The 11,685-nt window shown below is 40.3% G+C and overlaps 1 protein-coding gene across 1 annotated transcript; it reads left to right on the top strand.

Moving 5' to 3' along the window:
• Nucleotides 1-1,449: 1,449 nt before the first annotated feature.
• On the top strand, nt 1,450-6,306 carry LOC310965864 (claudin-18-like; the record flags this gene model as incomplete). The annotated part of the gene is made up of 5 exons (XM_083939616.1): nt 1,450-1,669; nt 4,260-4,424; nt 4,505-4,643; nt 4,720-4,833; nt 6,165-6,306. The coding sequence occupies 5 exons, from the start codon at nt 1,450-1,452 to the stop codon at nt 6,304-6,306; spliced, it is 780 nt and encodes a 259-aa protein (XP_083795742.1).
• Between the last annotated feature and the right edge of the window lie 5,379 nt (nt 6,307-11,685).

Raw genomic sequence — 11,685 nt, forward strand, 5'->3', positions numbered from 1 at the left:
CATTCGCCTGTTACGACCTGTTACACCACGTCCGTGATGTTGACCAGTAGGAGCACAGAGTACTCTTCCAAGTACAACATGGCAAAGTAAAAGAGGAACGATGTTGTTGGAACTGTGAAGCAGCAAAGGTCACAGTGTTCCTTTCTTTTTTTTCGCCGTATTTGAAGAGTTGGGGCTGAGAACATGGTTAATACCATAGTTAGTAATGGTATTAGGATGTGCCTTCGTACAGAACCTGGCTATTTTCCCCTATTTCCAGTCTTTGTGAGACCAAGCTAACCGGCTGCTGGGTGTAGCAGATATGTAGACAGATATGAGAGTGGTGGTAACTCTCTGCCAGAAAGGACATAAAGAGCGTTCCCCAAAATCCTGTAAGAGGGTACGTGTCGTGATTAGTTCTGGACAGTTTCTCTCTCCTTTTTAATCGTTGTTTTTGTTTCCCTCTGTCTGTGTATTTCTGTGTGTGCTTTCTTTCTGTTTTCTTGTTTGAGTTTGTTTTCCTGGCAGGTGATCCTTGTTAACATTGATCACCTGCCACTCTGTATATTAACCCGGTACTGAGCCTCAATCGGTGCCGAATCATACCCTCTAGATACCCTGATGTCTCCCTGTGTACCGTCCTCTTGTGTCCATTCATCGCATCAGTTTGTATCAGTTCTCTTCGTGTTTTTCCTTTGTGTTTTGTCCACCTTTTGTAAATAAGTTTTATTAAATTTGTTAATACCGTCTCCTGAGTTCTGTGTCTGCATTTGGGTCCGCTCCTCAGTGTATTCCCAGTCATCACACATGACAGTACAACCACACAAACGACGTCACAGTTTGAGTCAAATATTGCTGAATCCTGATGTGTGCACAGAAATATGTGACACCTAATTTATCCAGCTGACTCAAAACAATGGACACAGACAGTCAAATAAATACACAAATCTTTCACATGAAATCCCCAAAACTGTGGAAGAAAAGTGTGTGTTCATATACTGTTGAACTGCTCATAGTGAGACGCTGATTGAGAAAATAGGTTTTCAGGGCCTTCATGTTGGATGGCTTGAATTCCAGACAGCTTTAACTAATAACAGTTTGAATTTAAAGTAGTAAAATCTGGCAGCAAACCTGGTAGGGACCAAGTGCATATGAGGTTTTTGACAATATGTTTCCATTGAAAAACATTAAAGTGACTCTGTATAATTAGCAGTTAGAGCACAGCATCATGTTCACCCTTTACTGACCAGAATTGGTAAGAAACATTTATCATATTTTACTAATACGCTCCTCCCAACTCCTGTACACGACTGTGTGCAAACAAGCAGGGTCATTGTTGAAGTCCTTCTTGACTTCATACTTGCCGATATCACATTCAAACACACAGCTGCAGTGCTGAGAAGAGGCCGTTAGCTTTTGAACCCAGAGTGTTACATTTTTTCCCTCCAGCAGCAGAGATAAGGCAGCACCATGGCAGCCACTCTCTGTCAGGTGATGGGCTTCCTCCTGAGTTTGTTAGGGTTGGCGGGGATAATTGCAGCGACGGGGATGGACCAGTGGGCAACGGAAGACCTCTTTGACAACCCTGTGACGGCTGTGTACTCGTACTCGGGCCTGTGGAAGTCATGTGTCCGGCAGAGCTCCGGCTTCACAGAGTGCCGCCCGTATTTCACCATTTTGGGACTGCCAGGTACGTAGCAGTCCCAAAATGGAACTATCCTGCCAAATCTAAAGTAAACAGCTCAATCTGGCTGCATTTGTATGTTCTATTATGCAGTTACTTTTGTGCGCTATACTGGAATATTATTGGGGGAAATAAAAAGATCATCATATTGTCATTGGTAAAAATGATCGAGGAATAATATTTTGAACTATGTCAGTTCAGTGTTTGCCTAAAATGACTGGAAAATCATGATGAAAGGTCAAACCACGCCCTTCGTCACTAAGAGGTAGACTGTTTCCCGAAACTGCAACAAAGACTCATGAAAATTAGGTAAACATCTGATAAGAGCTGTTCCTTGCTGAAGCATACATAATGATAAGCAGGGGCTCATGCTGCCATTTCATGACTTCCTGACATTGGTGGTAACTTGGTTTGTGTGGGACATCTAAAATGGCTGCCTCGATGATTCAATTAATAGGACTCATGTTGTCTGCGTTGGGACAATTCTTAATTTCAGCTGCAACAGCAATGGACATGTGGAGCTTGCAAGACCGATCTTTTACAGTGGTAACAAATGTGTTCACCTATTCTGGGTTGTGGAACACATGTGTAGGGACATCATACGGTACAACGCAGTGCCGGCCTTATTTTACCATACTAGGACTGCCAGGTAAGAGAATTACACTTTGAGAGTAAAAGACATTTATCGAACATTCCTCCACATGTTCGATTAAAGAGAACATTTTCTAAAGGACCTTGGGAGGTACTTTAGAATATTTGTGAGGTTTTAGGGCAGATTTGCTCAATTTCCCTCCTGCATGAAAATGCAGTGGACTGCAGAAAAGATGGTGTCTCTCCGGAATCAAATGGAAATTTGATGAGACATCCAAAGCTTAGCTGAGCAAGCACAAGCTTTACCGGAGTGTCACACAATGTAAAGTACATTTCCACACTCTGTACTTAACAGCTGAATGTAGTGTAGAGCATATTGTACATAAGGTCTTAAAGGCTTAAGTCTTGAATAATACAGGTACAGTATCTCAGGCCATTCAGGTCAATATGTTTCACTACATGGTGCCTTGATTTATGAGTTTTTATATCACTGCCGCTTGATAAAAGACAGCAGCTGCACTTTTTTTGCACGTTTTTCTTACTTCACTTTTTATTTTAGTTGTAAACAAATACCATGTGTGAGTGTTGCACTCTTTAGGTGTATTTTAATGTATACTCTTGATGTACATGTGCATCAGTAAATTGCATTATTATTCATTTATTATTAAATTATTGTCATTATTTGTCATTATTGAAAAAATATATTTGAGGAGATTCTAACCCAACACATTGCCAAAAAGTTAATAAAAAAAACCTAAAGTAATGCTTAAAAAAACTTAAATTAAAGTGGCATTCCGTAAGATTTTCATCTAGTTAATTGACTTTTAAGTTCCTATCTATCAAAGAGTGAGTTAAAACAATGGTGATTGATCATATAACCCACTAATGAAAGCTCTTCTACTTGACTTTTTGCTGAGTATTCCAATTTGAGTGTCTGTGGTTTAAATGGTGCAAATAGGCCGCCATGTTAGGGACGCTCCTGACAGCGGTCGGTCTGACGGTGGAGCTCGTTACTGCCAATTATGCTGCGTTCACTTGTAATAGGAAATTGGAAATTTCCAATTTCTGAGTCAGGCTTGTAGTAAGGGCAGAAGTGTAATAGGAACGTGTGTGTATGGATTTGAGAGGCTAACATATAGGGGTCAGATCAGAAGTAGAGAGGGAAATGTGTTTCAATAAAGTTTACAAAAGAGCAAAAAAAAATAAATAGTCAACACACCATAGACTGTATGCAACACACGTAGTGACTGTGAACATGAAAAGATGAAGAAGGCTCTGCAAGGACAGGCTCGCCTGTAGTCACATCTTACGGCCAAAGAGGCCGCTAGAAACAACGTATCTCAATTATTACGGAGTACAACTTACTTTTTACTTTATGTATTTATGTATGTATACCTGTGTAAAATAGTTCAGTTCCGTTCAGAGCTTCATTGTCCCTCGAGGGGGAAATCTGATTTACAGTAGCGGCCACTACAAAAACACAACATACATGGAACAGCAATCTCAACAGTTACAACAAACAACCAAAAGTCTTAGAATTATAGATGTTTGTATTACAGTGTAAGAATTCTCTGTTACATGTGCATTCAAGTACAGAATCGGGGAAATAGACTTAAAGTATGAAAAGTGTTTTGTTATATAAATGATTATTATTATTGATGCATTCATGTGTAAGCAGTATTTTATGTTGTAGCTGTTCTCTAGAAATAATTTTAAAAACTTTTTTCCTGTTGAGAAGTTTCATATATAACAATGCTTTATAACTTGTTTTTTAATCATATGTCTTGTATGGAAAATCATAACCTGCAAAGTATTTAGAAACTGTAAAATGAATACAGCAGAGTAAAAACATTTTCCCCTAAAGTGAAGCAGAGTTCAAGTACCTCAGAAATGTACAGTATCAATGTGTTATTTTCCACCACTCTACCATGGCAGCTTGCAAATCCACTATATGAGCAAATAATGTGATGAGAATTGTTCTGAAGGGTATAACTTTGGCTTTCAGCTCTGCTCCAGGCCGTGCGGGCCCTGATGATTGTTGGTATTGTTCTGGGAGCCATCGGCTGCCTGATCGCTATATTTTCACTGAAGTGCTTGAAAATGGGGAACATGGAGGACAACATCAAAGCCACAATGACTCTGACATCTGGGATCATGATTCTTCTGGCAGGTGCAGTAATGTTCACAATGTCTAGTCCTGTTATACAGCGAATCCTGCACCGAGTCCCATCGTTTGCTCTTCATCTGTAGGTGTGTGCGGCATTGCTGGAGTTTCGGCCTTTGCTAACTTGATTGTGCAGAGTTTTCGGTTCACAACGTATGCCGATGGTGGGTACGGCATGTATGGCGGAGGGGGTGTTGGTGGACTCACAGGATCTTTGACTCCAAGGTAGGTCAAATTGAGATTCAGTTTTATCTACTGCAGCACTGCGTTCTGTTTTTCTGTAACCACTGTCTTCTTTCAGGTACACTTTCGGCCCCGCTCTGTTCGTGGGCTGGATCGGTGCAGCTATCTTGGTCATTGGAGGTGTCATGTTGTGTCTGGCCTGCCGTGGAATGTCTTCAGACCAAAAGCAACGGTACGTTCCATCAGCTGTGACCTATTCTGACCTTTAAAGGCCCACACCAGACCAACATCACAGAACTATTGGCAATGAAGGCAAATGTTGCGACGCCTCACTGTGACTGGGCCAAAAAGTTGCACTCTAACACAGCGCAAAGACTACAGCCATTGAGTGTGTACTTCTGTACCTGCATGACAGGAAATAACTCCATACCAGCAGGCGGCAAAATTCTCTATTTGTCATTTAAAAAGGGAAACCAGAAGACAAACAGGAGAGATTCAAGATGCTAGTTAGCCAATTAGGACATTAACAACTCAACCAAGTGTTGAAATAACAAATGATATTTACCGTGCGCTAGCAAGCAATAACACAAACAATTACGAACATTTTTTTTTAACCTGATATAACAAGTTTGTTTTCGATCTCACAGCGTCTTGACTTTGATTTTTTACTTTCCATTTCTCTTCTCGTGCTCTGATTCGCTTCAAACTGAATTGCTATTCAGAGTGATTTCTGTCGCTGATGGGCTCTGCCACAGATTCAACATGCTCAATTGACCGAAAAGCCGATTACCAGCGCCTTCTAGTGCCAAGGGTGCGGGACACATCGCAAAAACTAGGGTGGCAGAAGCAAAAACTAGGGTGGCAGAAGCTCACCAACAGCCTGGAACTGGTGTGTCCGGGCCTTAACAGAACCGGTGGGGACGACAGCAACTTTGACAGAACGCCTGTCCTCATGTACAGCTGCGAATGTAAACACAGCAAAGATCCAACAGAAACATACAGTAAGCAGGTGCTGCATGCAGAACACTACTGCAGATGTACGTTCACTGCATTCTGACAAAGCTGAACAACAATATAAAGCACCCTGGATATATTTTGTTATGCTGTGTGGGGCAATAAAAATCCCCCTTTCTTTGAAAGTTAAGGAAACATACTCAGCAAAATGTAAATGAAAGTCATTTGGTGTGTGTATGTTTTTTCTTCTTTGCAAAATGCAGAGTTGCAAATGCTTGCGAGGCTGCTTGCAAAACAATACGGAGAAGTGCTTTTATTTCTCTCCTGGTCAAAGAGACCAGGAGGACCAGACCCAGAGACTGTGTGAGTGTGAGTCTGCAGGCTGGATGCTATACAGTAATTCACTCCAGAAGCTTTAAAGATGTTAAATTGTCTTTTATTTCAAGTTGGCCAGTGAATGTTCTCATTTGTCCAGGTCATCATTCTCCCCAAAGCAATTTCAGTCAGAAGCAACTGGACTTGGTTATTTGTCTAGGAAGACGTTTCACCTCTCATCCAAGAGGCTTCATCAGTTCATATACGCAACTGACCATTTTCTGTATTTTTCAGGTATGACGGTATGGCCTACAAAGCCGCCTCTCACCACACTATCTACAAGTCTGACACCAGACCCCGTCCAGCTCTCAATGACTCCTACAAGGCCCAAAGTGTGGACGGCAGGCAGTCCAACCAGAGATTTGACTACGTGTAGAATCCTTTTACTCTTACCTCTTTTCTATTCTGCTGCTCTTTTTTGATGTTTTCCTCCTGTTTTGGCCCACATTCATGGGAATAGTGGTTATTTTCTTATTTCTCTCTGCTTTAATTTTGCTGAACTGCGAAACGTTTTAGTATTTTTATTTTATTTTATTCTTAATAACATCATATAATCCTGATTATCAGATGCTGTTTTTGTGATTTGTATTGTGTTCTTTTTTTTGTATTTGTGTTGAATAAAAAGTTTGATTCTTATTTTTTCTAATTGAAGATTCACCACCACAACATGTAACAGGAAATAAAGATAATGACAGACTGGTTGAGCTGGTTAGACCAGCTGTTTGTACTGTAGGCTAAGTTCAAACTTAGCACAATGCGAGTGCTAACTAAGAGATTTACACATCACTAAATTAAAAACAGTCACACAGCAAACTATTTCCCATCTAGAGATTAGTTGTTACTAAATATTACCACCAGTAACTGCCAGGTGTAGCTGTTGTGTTTAGCTTACTGAACCAACACCACACTTATACACAGTTACATGAAAAAATAATATAAATGATCACATCACATGCATACATTGACTGTTTCAAAGTTCAATTAAATCATTTCACAAATATGTGAACACTGCATTTATTAAATAACTGGAAAAGGACAATTAAATTACATTTACTGTTCTCCAGAAAAAGTCAATTTAATTTGTGCGTGTCATAAAAGAGCATCAAAGCATCGGAAACAAATAACCATATTGACTGTTGTGTTGTTGTTTATCCTATTAGTGTTATCAATAGAAAATACAGTGGTCATCAGTTCATCCATGGTAAATACCTGTTATCTCCAGCCCTCCAGCACCATATGATGAATCAAATAATTGTCACATTGTTTCAGGGTAATTGAATAAAGTACTGCATGTTTGACGTAAGCCTTGTTCATTGGACAGTATGCACTCGGACGGTCTTTTACCAGGACAACACCCTTTCTGTTACTCCTTTGGGATATATCTTTATTTCCCAGGGGGAAAAGGGTTTAGGCGATTTGCATGAAATCACATTTCTTGATGATGCAATTAATGGAAGTAAAAAGTAGGTGGTAACATTTAATTACACTTAAAGTGAGCCCTTGATTGTTCTTACTACATTATAGCAAAGTAATGGCTCTGTCATTAAGACAATGTGACAAATCTTTTTAAAGCTCCTTTTCTTCTTAGTCTTTTTCACAGTGTCCTCCATGTTAGAGGAGGAGGGGCTTGGCCTGCAGTGAGCTCACTAATATCTCCAGTCTGGCTCATTGAGAGTTTGGTGAGGGCAAACTGGGAGTTGTACAAGTTCTTTAGATATATTCTAATGTATCACACATGGAAGGTCTGGTACAAAGTATTTAATTAAAACTACCTGCCCCGAGTTGTTCCACTTGTGATGGATGTATCACTATGAACACTTTAATTTAGTTAACAAGATGATTTAAATGATGAATTGCTGGTTAAATCTACTTAAACCCAAACCTCTTATTGAATAAATGTATTTTCTATGCAGGTGTCTCTTATTTGACAGTTCTTTAGGTTTAAACTTCAAACGGAAATACAAAACCTCCAAAAAAATGAACTTTTTCACATTTCGTTTACGTGTTGGTTTGGAATGCTTATTTGTTATTATGTCATACAAGTGATAATCGATCATCACAGAACCATAAAGCTTTTTTTAAGCTTAATGAATTGGATGTGTACAATAGTTGATCCCCTTTAAACTATTCCTGGTTTCCAATAACTTAAATTGCAGTGGAATCTTTATTTTAGTGATTTTTATAATTAGGCTTTGGGAAGATGCTGTGAAAGAGATCCACCAGCATCACATGGTAATATGTGTGACACATGTTGCACTGATCTTTACCAAGGCCAAACTTTGCGACTGTATCTTTTTACATTTAGCTCCTGTGGTAATTTGAACCAGAGTTTGCTACTTTTAGCTCCAGTTTTCTCAGATAAAAATCACTTTTTTGTTGTATTTTTATAAAGATAGACCATGTAGCTCCAACTAATATATCTCTATTCTTGGAACTCTGGCACCACCTACTGACTGAGGCACACATCACTGCTCAGTTAGTGAAGTGTTACATGTGATAATGATGTGTTGAATGTGTTACTCAGAACTCTTCTCTTCACTTCTTCTTTTCACCGATCACCACTTTGACTTTGTCTTCATCTTTACAAAGGAGTGCAAAATTAAAACCAATACAATATTTGAGGTTAAAACAATTTTTGGTGTAATTTACTTAAACTTTGCAAAATAACTACAGGCAGATTCCTCACCTACAAATAACAATTGGCATGAAAAATGTGGGTAAACATGTTAATTACAAGTTGAAAATCTAGTATTAGAGGTTAAGTCCAAATGTACAGGAAGTTGCAATGCATTATCAATTGTCATGTTTTTTATCATGTCGTATATTAACTTTACCTCAGATATTAGCAGCAGAAGGGGACCCAGCACACACAGGATGTGGAGTGGAGCTACAGTTATAGGTGCTGTTGTCGGTTGAAAATGCCTAGAGCTCAGACAGACAGACGTGTTCAAGTTCAGGCAGAACAGACCCTGAAGGTAAGTGTTGAGACAATGGAGCCGGGCAGCTGTGGGTGGAAGCTAGGACACACTGCATCAAGCTTAGCCACATGAATCTCTTCACTTACAATATACACATTAAAGAGCACAGGAGGAGGAAGAAGTTCATTGTTCATTTTCCTGGTCAAAAAACACAGAATTGGTCCGTGCAATAGTCAGTCTCAGGCTTTCCAACTGCCCAAATATATTTTCCCTTCAGGTCTGCAGGTTTTCAGGAGAATGAGTCTGACTGATTCAATCTGGGACTGACAGAATTTTTGATTTCTATTTTTTGGCTAATATTGATTCAATAGTTTCAGGTTCCATCAGGTGAAATGGTAAAATATACACCGTATATGTTTATTTCTGGGCGGTGTGGTGGTTAGCGCTGTTGCCTCACAGCAAGAGGGTTCCTGGGTTCCTTCGAATCCCGGCTGGGGCCCTTCTGTGTGGAGTTTGCATGTTCTCCCAGTGTCTGCGTGGGTTTTCTCCAGGTTCTCTGGCTTTCTCTCACAGTCCAAAGACATGCAGGTGTTAGGTTCATTGATGACTCTAAATTGCCTGTAGATGTGAGTGTGAATGGTTGTTCGTCTCTATGGGGTGTCCTGTGATAGACTGGCGTCCTGTCCAGGGTGTACCCCGCTGATGTCAGCTGGGATCGGCTCCAGCCCCCCGTGACCCTGATAGGGACAAGCGGTTGAAGATGGATGGATGTTTCTCACACTAATAGCATGCTCGTCCATTCTCCTGTCTGTTTGCATATTGTGCTTGAGTTGTAAGAAAGGGGGAAATGAGATGCCTAAAACAATAATTGTCTCAGATAAAGTGATGGTTCCACTTCACAAGGAAAGGTCAAATATACATTTGTTTTTCTGGCCTACACTTTGCATTTTTATTCACTTATATTATGTGTTAATGTGTGTTTTTTGAACTAAATTGCAGGCTTGACACTCGCAGCAGCAGCTTAGTCTGTGTGTACTTACTTGGGAACTGAAGGGTTGCAAGTTCAAGTTTCCAGATGGAATACTTAGGAGTAGCTGGAGGTGTCACTTCACCCTGTGGGCATGCCAAGGGTAGCCCCTCTCCATAAAAGCATGTGCATGGGTCCAGTTACATATTTTAGGCCTGCATGTGTAATGTGTAAAATAAAAACCCCTTGGGGGTCTAATCAGAATCAGAAATACTTCAATAATCCTGGGGAGGAATTGTTTTCATTTCAAACTCCAGCTATACAGACAACATATTTAACAACAACAATATTATACAGATAACATTTATTCATTCATCTTCAACCGCTTGTCCCTGTCGGGGTTGCGGGGAGCTGGAGCTGTTCCCAGCTGACATCGGGCGTGAGGCAGGGTACACCCTGGACAGGATGCCAAAATATGTAATATATATTTGGAATAAAGGTCCTTTCATCTTTATTTCCCCATTGCCTTGGATAAGGCGAACGTCCCAGAGAGAGGATGACTTGAGTCCGCTGAGTGATATGAAGCATAATGGCAAGGGACCTTCTCACTAATAGCTCACCTAAATAAATACTATGTAGAAAATAATTAGAATAAGTGATTATTCTTGATTTAAAAGTAAAATATTTAGTGCAATAGGATTTTATATTTCAGTTACATCCAATAACATCTCCTTATTATTAGGAGTTCAACACTGTAGGTGTGGAACAAAGCTGGAGGTGACAGTTCTTCCTGGAGGTCAAACCCATGAGTACATTCGTAATAGATCACTTGATGGCTAACATGTTATATGGACCTTAGAGCTCATCGCATGTTTGGCCAGAGACATTACATTTCTATTCCCATGATCATTCTGTCACATCCAGTGACCTCTTGTACTGTCTGACTACAGTATTCATAAAGAAGAGGATATCAAAACGTTTTACAGAAGAATAGGAGAGAACTTGCGGTTACCTGATACATCCCCAGTTTTCTGGTAATATTGTTATTGTTAACACACTTCCCTCTTCACAGTGGATGAGGAAGAAAACATATTTGATTTAGCGTACCTGTAATCAGTGTAGCGCCAGTAACTCAGTCCATAGGTGACTCGACTGGGAACGAGTCCCCGTGTGAACCATGAATGGAGCGTGGACTGGTGGCTGGAGAGGTACCAGTTAATCTCCCGGGCACTGCCGAGGTGCTGTTGAGCAAGGCACTGAACCCCCAACTGCTCGAGGTGCTGATCCATTGGCAGCCCCCTCGCTCTGACATCTCTCCATGAATTGCATGTATATAGGTCCTGTTTGTGCACGTGTGTGTGTATCCCGGGCCTCTGTGTGTGTGTAACCTGAATAATAACAGAGTGAAATTATTTAATTTCCCCTTGCGGGATTAATAAAGTAATAATTCTTCTTCTTCTTCTTCTTCTAATATTCTCACAAAGATTTACTAAAGATTCAGAGCCTGTCACACACAAAATAATCGTCAGTCACACTTAAAACTCAAATAAGTTCTATCATCAAGTTAAGTCATCATTTCACACGTTTCCATTTCCCACAAGAGGAGGGAATGGATCTTAAAAGACTGCAGAGAGCCAGTGATGGATGAGAGGAAATAAAAAAATATAAACACACATCTCACATTTCTGGAGAGGAGAGGAGGTTTAGACCATGATTTAGATTTTGTGTTCTCCCTTGCTTGCTGTGGTGCTTACTCCGGTCCAGTAGGTGGCGGTGAGCACATTTAACATTGGTTTGTGATCCTCTAGTGAACACAAAAAGAAACAGAAGAAGAAGAAGCTCCTCTCAGACGATGCTATGCTACTCGGTG

Source organism: Echiichthys vipera (genome assembly GCF_963691815.1).
Source record: "Echiichthys vipera genome assembly, chromosome: 3".
Taxonomy (NCBI): domain Eukaryota; kingdom Metazoa; phylum Chordata; class Actinopteri; order Perciformes; family Trachinidae; genus Echiichthys; species Echiichthys vipera.